The following is a 12,469-nucleotide window of genomic DNA, read 5'->3' as shown; positions in this document are numbered from 1 at the left end:
ATCATAATACTTATAAATTGAAGCTAATTATATATAAAAATTGAAACTTAATTTTGGTTAATTTAATAATCATTGGACATATCAAAAATTTATCGAAGTTTGAACATGTACCATGTGCCCATCCTTGGCTCATTCTGCATTGGTACCACTCTTCGCTGTTATGGTTTATATAATCCAGCTTGCATATTAATTTATCATATGCCAAAATATATAAACATAAAATTTATAAATAACATTTAAAAATAATATATAAATAATATTTAAATCTCTTTACCATTCCTATTTAGATTTGTATTTACATAATCTCTACTATTATTGAATATTGCTAAAATTTGATTTTATTGTTTAAAAATTACATAAAATTAATACAATAATACAATACTTCATTATAATTTTAATTCTCATATGTTAAAATATAAGAAGATAAAATTTATTAATAACATTTAAAAATAATATATAATCATATTTTAATTTCTTTACCATTACCATTTCAATTTTTATTTACATAATCTCTATTATTGAATATTACTAAATTTTGATTATATTGTTAAAATTTACAAAATTATTGTGAATGTATCTAAGATAGATAACGTAGATAAATTTACCTGTTAGATGGCTAGTGATCCTTGTTGATTTACAATCTTTATATAACTTATTAGCCTATTACATTATAAAATCACTTCATCAAATTTTGTTATACTTCTAGATAATCATTAATATCCTTTCATAATTTTATTGAATTTGTATTTTCGCACCTTCGAATAATGTAATAATTACTAAAAAAAATCATTCAGATGGATTGACATAAATGGTTTAGCAAGCCCAGCTAGTTTAAATTTACTAATCATGATTGAAATAATATCTAGACATAATAAATACTCATAAACTTTCTCAAATTATAAAAGAGTTTAAAACTTTGCCATAAAATTTAATTTATATATAAATGATTATACATTAATAAAAATTAAAATTCTGTCATGTAATAATCTTTTGTCATCAAAATTTTATTTCTTAAATAAAATATTTAATAATTAATTATTTCAGAAAATCTTTTTTCTATAGATGTAAACTAATAAAAGCTATATTAGGATAAAATTTTACCCTCCTGGTGTATTTAATTTTAAAATGAGATTAAGTGCTTTGCCAAGCACCAGGGTTTACCTAACCCCAATCTCCCTTAATGAATAAATAATGATATACAACTTAGAAGTATGTGAAACCCGACCCGCTCCCAAAACTCAACCGACCGGGTCTATTTTGTAAATATTTCTATCATTTTGAATTTAATCAATATCATGGTTTGATTGTATATTTTTTTTACAGATTTCTTTATTTAGACTATTTCTTATTACACAATAAATACAAATATTAATGAAAATATAGTTATAAAAATTTAAATTTTTTTAAAAATATCTTAAAAATAGAATTGTTTCCAATTAAGTTCAAAATAGTTTGCGCATAATTGAAAATGTTAATACTAAATATCAATTAACAGTATACTGACTTCACCCAATCCTGAACTTTCTGATTTCGGTTAGGGTCTCTTAATTCTTGAACTCCTGACCCCAGATCCGAATTCAGGAATTTTAGTTATTTTATGTGATTTCTTCAAAACAAAAGTAAAATGTTAATAACAGCTTTTGAAAGCTTTTTTTACTCTTATTTTTACAAAATAAACTTACACACCTCATTTTATTCGATTTTTTGTTCGACTGGACTCGCACAGAATCCCATTTAAAATGAATCTGACCTGGGTCAGTATTGACTAAGGTAAAACTCTACGGAGTCAAAGGCAAATTTCTGATTTATTCCTAATAAAATTTCTCCTTGAATCATAAAATTTGAGATTAAATATATAAGATTTAATTTAAATGACATAAAGTAGAAAAATTTAACATTAAATTGATATGAAAATGATATATATTAATATAATAGATAATTTTTCCTTAAAAATGGTTATATGATACTTGAAACTAGCGCTTTCCACAACCTCATCCGAGTTGGTCGGACAAGAATAAAAATTATCTCGAACTCTGTGGAATCCTACCTTGCTTTATAAATTTATATTTGATTGAGCAGGACTAGCTATAAAATTTTAAATTATTAACTTTTCCTAAAGTTTTTGTAAATATTTGCCCAAAAATCTTTTATTTTATTTTCTTTCAACGCTTATAATTTTTCCGCCTTCTTCAAAATATCTTACTTTTTCAGAAATCCAATAAAAACACTTCCTGATCAGATCGGACTCATATTTCGAAAATAAAATACGGACAGGATAGGATCTTTGAAAAAATACTCATTAAATTGATGGGAAAAAATATTTAAATTTATTTCCAGGATTGAGCCAGATCTGACAGAATTCATAAATTTTAAGTAATATAATTGCTTCTTCAAACATATAACCCCTTAAATAATTTATGAAATAAGATTTTTAATATATTTCGAAACATTTTGATTATTTTTGTTTTCTTTCTTAAAACAATTATCACGGAATTATTTTTGACATGTCAAGTAGATTCTATTAATCTCTAAGAAAATATAATTAAAAAAGGTCACACTTTCTTTCAATATAAATTGTAAATTAATTATTATACTCATTTCTATGGCAGGGCTTAATTTCTGAATATGCAAAAATGTTAAAAATTTGTGCTTAATTGAAATGTATTTTGGTATTTTGGGATCTTACAAATTAAATGAATACTTAGGCTGAAGCACCTTAAAATTTATAAAATTAAATGGAAATTTAAATCTTAATGGCATCGAATTTAAACTTAAGAGCGGTTCCCTATTAAAAAATTTTCAAAAATTAACAAAATATTGATATTTCTATCCAAAATTAGGAAAGCTTATTGAAACTATGGAAGAAGAATACTTTCTTAATTTTTTATTCCTCATATTCTAAATATAACTTGGCAATTGGAAATCATCAATATGTTATTACTTTTGATGAATAAGGGTTGGGGGGTATGGATTAATAAAAAAAATTTGGGGACTTCGCCCCTAAACGCATATTCTTCCGGCCCAAAGCCAGGTCTAGCTTATGAAAAATTCTGATTAGGAATTTTTGATTTTCTTGTTTTTTTAAAGTATAATATTATACATTGGCTAGAGCGAAATTGAATGATTATAATTACAAACGATAATTATTTACCCTCAATGGCTAAGATTAAGCGATTGTTTAGAAATTGCTATTAATACTAAGTGCGCTTTTACATTTGGAAATGGAAAAGTTACATCGATTCCACATCTATTATAACGTCTTTGGGATATATTCCGTTTTTCAACTTTTTGTAATATAATTTATTACAATTTTTTTCTAAAATGTTAATATTTTATTTAAAAAAACTAAATATACCTATAGTTATTTGTTTATTTTTAGTTTTTAAGATTATTTTCTCTATTTTTTTATATAGAAGAAGAAATTTTTTAGATAATTTTTTTTAAAAAAATAGAAAATTAAGGAGGAGGATTTTATCAATTTGAAAGAAATGAAAGCAAATTTTTATCAATATTAAAGTAACATGAAAACACAAAATTTTACTTATATTTTCCACGAGGTTGCGGGGTAATTACAAAACTATCCTCCCCCTAGTCTACGCCACGGTGACCACCTCTTATTATATATGATAATTATAAGGCTTATTTTATAATGATAATAATAAGTAATATTTTTCAACCTAATATTGATGTATTGTGTATATATTACTACCACCATTAATTTAGTATAAAAATGATAGCTATTTCGATGTGGTCACCTCTAATATGTCAACCAACTAATAGTTCAAAATAAAATAATAGTAAACAGTTTATTAAAATGATTTTTTTATATTATTGCCATTTGTTAAAATAGCTATTCATCCATATATAATTTCCTGTATTGGCTTTTCTAAACGTGATTTATTACTTATATTATTTTGAAAATTATAATTCTACAAGATAAAAATATTGAAAAACGACATTTTATGTTTATAATATAATAAAGTTTATAAATGATGTGTTTTTTTTCAAATATATGATTAAATTTTTATAAGCTACTAGATGAAATTGACATGAATAAGTTAATTTACTTTGTTACGAGAGCGGATAAATTATTTATGTAATATTATCCTAATTTTGGCGAATCCCTTTATGGTGGGATTTGAAAATAATAGGAATCAGAATCAAGATCTTTTAGCCCTGAACCAATATAATTTGATCATTAAAATTTCAAAAAAGAATCATTTTGAGGAATAATCTTTTTGTAAATTGAAATCTTTAGTACTGGTAATTAAAAAAATTTTTTAAGATCTATACTGAATAATTTAGTCTCTATCAAATTTAAATAAGTTATTTTTATATATTAAAAATTAATACAATATAGTGTTAAAAAAAATATACCATTTATTTTCTACTATTATTTACACGTTACTACATATATATAGTGCCATCACTAGTTCTTAATCTCAGGGTATACTAATAATTTCTTCTTTTTTAAAGCTAATATTTTTAAAATGACACTTTTTCAGTAAACTCGAGCCCCCTATGCCCCCCCCCTAGTGACACTACTATATATATAAAATATATAAACCTAAAAATTACTAAATAAGTTTTTATTGTCTTTAAAATGTTGTTTATTTAGTATTATGATGAAAAAAGAGTAAATTGGGGAAAAAATTAATATTTAAACAAGAATACCAAAATGAGACATATCAGCTTGAATTAATTCGATTCATATAATTTACCTTCTTGGAATTTAACCAAAAACTGCTTGAATGAATTATAAATTATCTTTATCTTGTTTAGTTTTTGCATTTTCTGCCAGAAACCATATCTTATATCATTATTTTTAAATCCAATATTTATATTTAAAGCCTCTAGATTTCAGAATGGTTTGACCCTATTCCAGCGTAATCTCGAGGTTTAAATAATCTTATTTTTTTTCCCTTAAAATCTTGATCTTCCCATTTAAAAATCGTTTAAATCGAGGTTTTTAACAACATCAATACAATTTTTTTATTTTTTAAAACTAACCCTACCTCATATATATGTTTTATAGAAATAAAGCAGATTAGATCAATAATATATCTTAAAACAAATTTGAAAAATTGTTTTGCCTTATACACTTAAAGCACAACCCTAGCCAAAATCAGGCCTATCAGGCCTCGCCTATATTTAATACATATCAACCCCACTATCCCAACATCAGGCAAATAACTTTATGTAGATTCCTTTTTATCTTAACCAATTTTAAATATTAATTCATTTACCGACATGATGTTCCTTAACAATAATTTAAATATCATGAATGTAACTATAATAGATTTCAAATATGAATATATTATGAAAACTTGATTTAGGTTTCTTAATATATTTGAATTAGTTGATAATATTTTCTCTATATAAAACACAAAATAGTTTCAAAAAGTATATAGCATGACTTCATGATAATATAAACACATAAATATTATGAAAACTAGAGGTAGCTTAATTCTTAGAGTAACAAATAATGGGGTGTTGTGAGTTCAAATAAACTCTGAAAGAAAATTATTTTAGTATCTTTTTATTGGATTTAGCCTGGATTTATTATTATTATTTTATTCATTTAAGTCCTGTACACATTTATTTTATTTGGATTTTTTAAATTTTTTCATTTTAATTTTGTTCTCACTTATTTTTTTTTAAAGAAATTCGAAAATATAAGCAAATGTATTTTTCCCTGCTCTGATTTTTTTTTTTAAATTAAAAATTGGCAATTTTTATAAATTGTTTTAAATCAAACTAATATGGTATTAAAATGTATTAAAAGAATTACACCAAATAAGTTGATCAAATCATGTAAGTTCCAAATTAAGAATATTGAACCTACTGATTTTATATAATAATTTCTTTTTTTATTAAAAAAAGCTAATAGCTTTTCTCTCATATACCTGGACTATGGGCAAATTTCTTTGCAAATTCGTGCATTACATGCAAAATGTTTCCGTAATCTGTTCAGTATTAACACTTACAACTATGAGCGTTGAAAGGTAAATATTTCATTTTGTTAATTTTTTATATTTATATAATATTGAAACTTCCAAAATATGGCCAAGGTTGTCACTTATTTACATTAGTTCCTGATTACCAAAATCTGATTAGAATTGCGTAATAAATATTATATATATTCACCCCTTTCTACATTGACCAAAATAGCTTTTGAGTTAACCATCTCAATAATATGTATTTTATTAACGACAGAAAGCTTAAAGCTCATATGAATCAGTAGCGTCAGTAAAGGGGGGGGGGGAATATAGGGGCTTGAGCCCCTTAAAAATTTGAAGAGCACACTCAAAATTTTGGATTTTTTTTTATACGATTAAAAAATAAGGTAATTTTGTATAATGTTAACTAAAAAAAAGTTTTGAAAATAATTTAAAATTATTTTTTAAGCCCCCTGAGATTTAAAAGACATGTGACTCCCCTGACATAAATATTTATTAGTAAAACCTATTTTATAATGACTAATACTTTCATAACAAGTGGATAACCCATAATTTATGACCAGATTATAGAGGGGCTCGTTGGTTAAGATTATTTAGATAAACATGAGCTCAAAATATATCTTTTGAATTCTACATTGTGCGAAATTTTTCTCTAAAATTTCTCAAAACCGACCTAAATTTCTGTTTTTAAGTAAATTTTATAAATATTATAATTAGAGGTTTATTGCAAGTAATGTTGAAATCTGGCAATATGTGTATTGCCAAATTCAATACTTATAATATTTTTATTAGTGTTAAATAGGGTATAATATTTTTATTAGTGTTAAATAGAGTAATTAATATGATTACAATTCGAAAGTGTTTTTTATAAGTTTATATTTTTAAGTATAAATGAAAGGAGTTACTGATATACTCTATAGTAGGACATATTTTCTAAATATAAAGTAAACATAATTTATCGACACGACAATGCACTTATACATATTACCAGATTAAATATTTTAGTATTCCATGTAATTATAGTGTTTATTATATTATAAATTAGTTCACGATTATCTTGTCTAAAATTTAGGATAGGTATTTTACACAAACTGGAATATATTTTTATCAAAATCAGACCTTTAAATTTCAAACGAGCTCAGCAAATTACCTAACTATTTTCCAACCTTAAATCATTAAATCATTTTGCCATTTTTTTAAATTTAAAGAATCTGATTTTGCCAAAAATATTATTTAGCATGTTTAATACTTATACCCTAGAAATTTAGATACTTTATGAGATATTTAAGCATATTGCTAGATTATACCGGTAACTAAAATAAAAATGACTGAGTCATGACAAAATTTTTGAAATTTTGGGATAAATATTCTATACTTATTGTTAATATTGGTATACAAATACATTTACTATAAATATTTATACATGATACCTCCATAAACATTACAAAAATTTTACATTTATTTCATCCTTCCATATCTTTTTTTAAATACTTGTAAAATATAAAATCTATAGATATTTGGCGATAATATATCCACTCAAGGTCAAAATATTTTCTACGTTGTACCAAGCTAAAATGTTAATCACTTCGGTATGGGTAATTTCGTTCATTTTAGCCACTCCTATCCTTGTTGGAAGAGTGAGAATTATTGTATTTTTATAGTTTATCGAACAAAAAAAAGAACTAAATATAAAAAATGATCATTTTTCATCTTAATTCCCGATTTTTCAGAGTACAAATAAATTATAAAAAAGAAGTAACTTTGAAAATATTCCCTAAAAAAATAGGTAATTTTGAAAATATTTCCTAAGAAAAGAGATAATTTTGACCTCTCCGGAAGGAAGGATAGTAAATAGGTAGGTAATTTACACTAATTCAAACCTGTTTTGATGATATAATATAACTATTTTACATAGAAACCTCCCTTCAGCTTCAACATTAATTTATTTCTTATATTCATCGTTAATGCGATCACTAAAAGCAACATATAGAAGTGGGAGAGGTCAGGAAAGGATATTGGTGCATCAAAGAATGGCCCAATAGGGAATATTCCATTGCCTACGAAATATTTCAATTATGCCTCTTGCTACTATTCCCGGTAATTATCATGAGTTTCGCCTATGTCAGTATTGCCAGAGAGCTGAAAAATGTTAGGAAGCAAAGACATTCATTCCAAAATCTACATGTGTAAATATTTAACGTTAATAATGTGTGTTTTATATTATTCCTTCTTATCATTAGCCCATGTGGTCAAAGCTTCTAAACATTAGTAACTTTGCATAAAACCTAAAATACGTACACATTTTACTGTTTTTTTTTAGTTTGAAAGTTTCCTAGTAAAATTCAATTAACCAAAATTAATTTTTGTTTATTTAACCATTTTTTTGTGCTATAAACATGAATAGCTGATTATAATAAAGGCTAAAACAAAACGAGTTCTTGTAGTTAATTTCAAAGTTATACATATTCTTAAAATAAAAAGATCTTTGAAGATCCTAAAATTTGAAGATTTTTTTAAAAAAAAAAAATTTGTGCAACGTCAAAAAATTTGAAGATTTGTTATTTAAAAATATTTTGTATAACGATTTTAAAATATTGAAATTTTTGATCAGAAAAAATTATAAAAATAATAACTTATAACATCTTATAAGATGAAGATCGTTGATCAAAAATATTTTTAAATAAAAAATCTTCAAAGATCTCGATCCTAAGATCGTTGCTCAAAATTTTTCTAAAATAAAAAATCTTTAAAGATCTTGCTTAAAATTTTTAACTTGCTCTCAAAAATCTTTTTTGGAGATTTTTTTATACAACTCTGGCTTAATACCAAAATTTTATATATAATCCATAACTTTCTGTTTTGCTTTATTTTATTTAACTTTAATTCAAATTGCAAACTATAAAATAAACATTAAATAATGAATACCATTATTTAATTTATTTTATCTCCATAGAAAATTCTATGGAGATTGTTGTTAGAATTTAAGATATTCATATAAAATTTACATTTTATATTATATGCATTTCAATCGGATATAGTAAGGATACATTCATGTTTTTAGTATGATAGTTTTTTAGAATTTATTTTTACTGGTCTGTAATACTTGAAAATATTTTACTCGAATATCTGTTTATACTATCAGTGATCAAAGGAACGAAAGGCCGCTGAATACTAACCAATTAAATAAAAATTCAAACTTCGATGAAAAATTCATACACAAACAGGTTAAAAAATTATAGTTAAATTAACTTAAAAAACATAGTATATTAGACAAGCATCAAAATAATAATTTATTTATAGATCTATTTCTACTCATTACCATTTATCTTTAGCATACTATAAAATAAAATATATAAATTTTTACCAGTCTCTAAAGAATGATTGTGATATGTGATAACCTAAGGAGAGTATATGATTTCAAATTGACAAATGTATATTTTTAATGTTATATTTCTATTTTTTGACGTAAATTTTAAATATAGTATACAATTTTAGTTAAAAGAATACATTTTTAAAAAATTATTTGAATAATAATTTTATTTCATATTTATTTTGTATGGTATTTTATATATATTGCAAACAAATAAAGCAACTAATAACCAACATTACATTTAGAAAATATGGCCTACAACTATTGCTAATTTTCTTGCCTTCCTCTTATATTATCCTCAATCTTGATAATGAAGACATTATTAAATAAATGAAGTAGTCAACTAACTTTAATTTTGGTAGAAATGACTAGACGTGCCTTTTTATCTTGAAAAATAAATTAACATACAATGCATGCTAAAACCTCAACTCTTCTTACCCAATTATGCTTAGTTTAACAAATTAAGGGCAATGTTTTATAAACCGATTTTTACTAAATGATAACACGCGTTTTTTAATTTTAAATACCTGTACCTAGTGCTGTTAAAAAGCTCAATTTGGGTCGTTTTTAAAAACGGCTTGATTAAGATTTTAGCCTAGATTGCAGAAAGGTTTCGACCTTTATTTGCCAAACCTCGAAGTTTACATAATATTAATTTGGCCAAAATGTTAATAGGGCCTTTTCTAAAATCGACTCAAATCTGACTTTTTAACAACACTAACTGCACCTACTACTTATCCTGTGAGTTTCAGACAGTTTTTGCCAAAGATTTTTGTGTTTTTTAATTTATATAAAAAATTTATAAGAGTACTTTAAATGTTTACGGAAATTGTATGAAATTAATAGAGTAGGTGGTCCATACACGTGCCGGACGATTACGGCAAAATCAGGTTTTTAAAAATTAAAAAACATGATATTTAAATGATTTAAATCTTTTCAAAAAATTAGGATCTGTTAAACCCCTACGATATATATTATAACATACATTTCCCTTTTGTTATGGCTAAAATTGGAAAAATAAGATGATAAACAAGTTTTCATTTTAGGCATATCAATGTATAATGATTATGAAATCTTTTATTAATAATTTAAATGAATTCAAGATTATCTTTAATATTACTACAAAATTAATTAATATATTTAGATAGAAAGAAATGCAACTCTATCTCTAATTTATTGTTATTTTATTAAGGTTCTATCTTCCGAATCGAAATATTAAGGTAGTAAATTCTCCTTTTATAAATTTGCAAATAAATAAAGTATTAAAAATCTTTTAATGATAATTGTTCATTTTTTATTTCTAGGAATATTCATATAAGACAGAATATTGAAATTTTTCTTTTACATATATAATGTCGAAGAATTTTAATTTGTCAATATTTATTTTCAAAAGATTACCAAAATGTTAATAGTAGTCATCGGCCTTTACGTTATGTGTTGGAGCCCCATATTGATAAACAATTTGCTGGCAGCCCTACACATTATTCCACAACTCCACATGGGTATCTGGAAAAATATTCGCCCATTTCTTTTCCTCTTATCTTATGTCAATAGTTGCCTTAACCCCGTGGTTTACGCATTTATATCCAAAAGCTTTAGACATAGTTTCAAAATGGCAGTCATCACATGTTTCAAAGGTCGACGTAAGGCGTATTTGCTCCAACAACGTCAAAATCAGGCTAACTGTTATTACACTAATAATTATGCGACAACGAATTTCGCCAAAAACAGTATTTGCAGGTGGAATAATAATTCTACCAAAACTAAGTTTGTGGCTAATACCGTGAATAAATCTCGCAATAATCATAATTTTAAAGAAATTTACTATGACGAAGAAACTTATAATTTGGGAAGCTTGGTAAACGGAAATATAGAAGGTGAAGAAGTGGCAAGCATCAATGACAACTATATTTTGCTGGAAAATTATAATGGATTCAAAGAAAACTTAGAATGACTAATTTATTGTTATTTAAATAACATTTTTTAAATCCTACACTAAGTTTTTTTTAAATTTTAGCGTTTTCTAGCTAATTTTTCAAATAAATTTCATTAGTCAAAACAAATATTCTCTGTTGTGTTTGTGTTGATATTAACTCTATGTTTAAAACTATTGTTTAATTTTAATATGAACATTAATTATGACAAAACTATATTTATTATATTTGACGCTACATGCTATTTATGTATTTTATTAAACAATATTTTTACTGCAATATTTATTAAAAAATATATACCTTGATAAACTTTTATATTAAATATATGAACAAAAATATTTTATAGGGAGAGGGTCTCATGCCTACGCCATAAATAAAACAAATGAAGCATTATGACATCTCATATTAGTTTGGTAAAGCTGAAAATTGGCAAATTTTAATTTAATCTACAGCCGAATGCTGATAAAAATCCCATAAACATGGAGGCACAAGTTGATTTATTTATGCTATATTCAGAGAAAAAAACTCACTCGAGGTTGAGATGATAGTTTTTGACTAAAGTGTCTGAAAATAGACACTGTACCTGGGCTTTAAAAAAATGTTTCTGGGGTTTTCAAATTTTCTAGTTTTAAAAATGAATTTTTTCTAAAAATTTTGAATATTAGTTTTTTAAAAAAACAAATTATGTTATTGTGATATAGTGATAATGTATACATAATTGGGTAAGAAATTTATTAAATGTATTTATAGATATATAATTAAAAGATTTTTCATTTTACTATGTAGTTAGCTATATTATTTTATATAGATAAGAATAAAAATTAAATAACAATGAAAAATATAAATTCTCATTTACCTAAGATTAAGAATCCTATCCTTTCAAAAAAACGGTAATCTTTTTCTATATTCTTTTAATTTTAATAATGGTTTCTCAGCAACATTTAATTTGTTAATTTTTTTGCAATTTGAGCAAATCTAAATTAAAATAAAAAGATCAGTTATATTTTTTTAATTGAACACCTAAATTTATTTTAAGATATTTTTTTGTGCAACCCTAAATTTAAAAAGTAACTTTTACGTAGAGTTAAACAATCGCTAATATCTTTTTAAGTAAAATTTTCAAAAAATATCGAAATCCATATCTTAAAAAAATTAAAGTTTTTCAGAGAGAGTTTTCGGAAACGTAAGGTCGCCTGCACTATTGT

At 24.4% G+C, this 12,469-nt stretch overlaps 1 protein-coding gene across 2 annotated transcripts in view; it reads left to right on the top strand.

The window, feature by feature from the left end:
• The window catches only part of LOC135927623 (G-protein coupled receptor 54-like), a 31,597-nt gene extending 20,009 nt beyond the window's left edge, over nucleotides 1-11,588 (top strand). For both annotated transcript variants that reach the window (XM_065463732.1, XM_065463730.1), the window contains 5 exons: nucleotides 5,884-6,005; nucleotides 7,474-7,597; nucleotides 7,941-8,146; nucleotides 9,103-9,184; nucleotides 10,724-11,588. In XM_065463732.1, the coding sequence (XP_065319804.1) occupies nucleotides 5,884-6,005; nucleotides 7,474-7,597; nucleotides 7,941-8,146; nucleotides 9,103-9,184; nucleotides 10,724-11,284 (1,095 nt within the window). In that variant the 3' untranslated portion in view covers nucleotides 11,285-11,588. The remainder of the gene's footprint in view (nucleotides 1-5,883; nucleotides 6,006-7,473; nucleotides 7,598-7,940; nucleotides 8,147-9,102; nucleotides 9,185-10,723) is intronic.
• The last annotated feature ends 881 nt before the right edge of the window (nucleotides 11,589-12,469 follow it).

The sequence above is a fragment of the Gordionus sp. m RMFG-2023 genome, chromosome 3, assembly GCF_954871325.1.
Source record: "Gordionus sp. m RMFG-2023 chromosome 3, tfGorSpeb1-WG-v2, whole genome shotgun sequence".
Lineage (NCBI taxonomy): Eukaryota > Metazoa > Nematomorpha > Gordioida > Chordodea > Parachordodidae > Gordionus > Gordionus sp. m RMFG-2023.
This window is presented reverse-complemented; position numbering and strand designations above follow the sequence as displayed.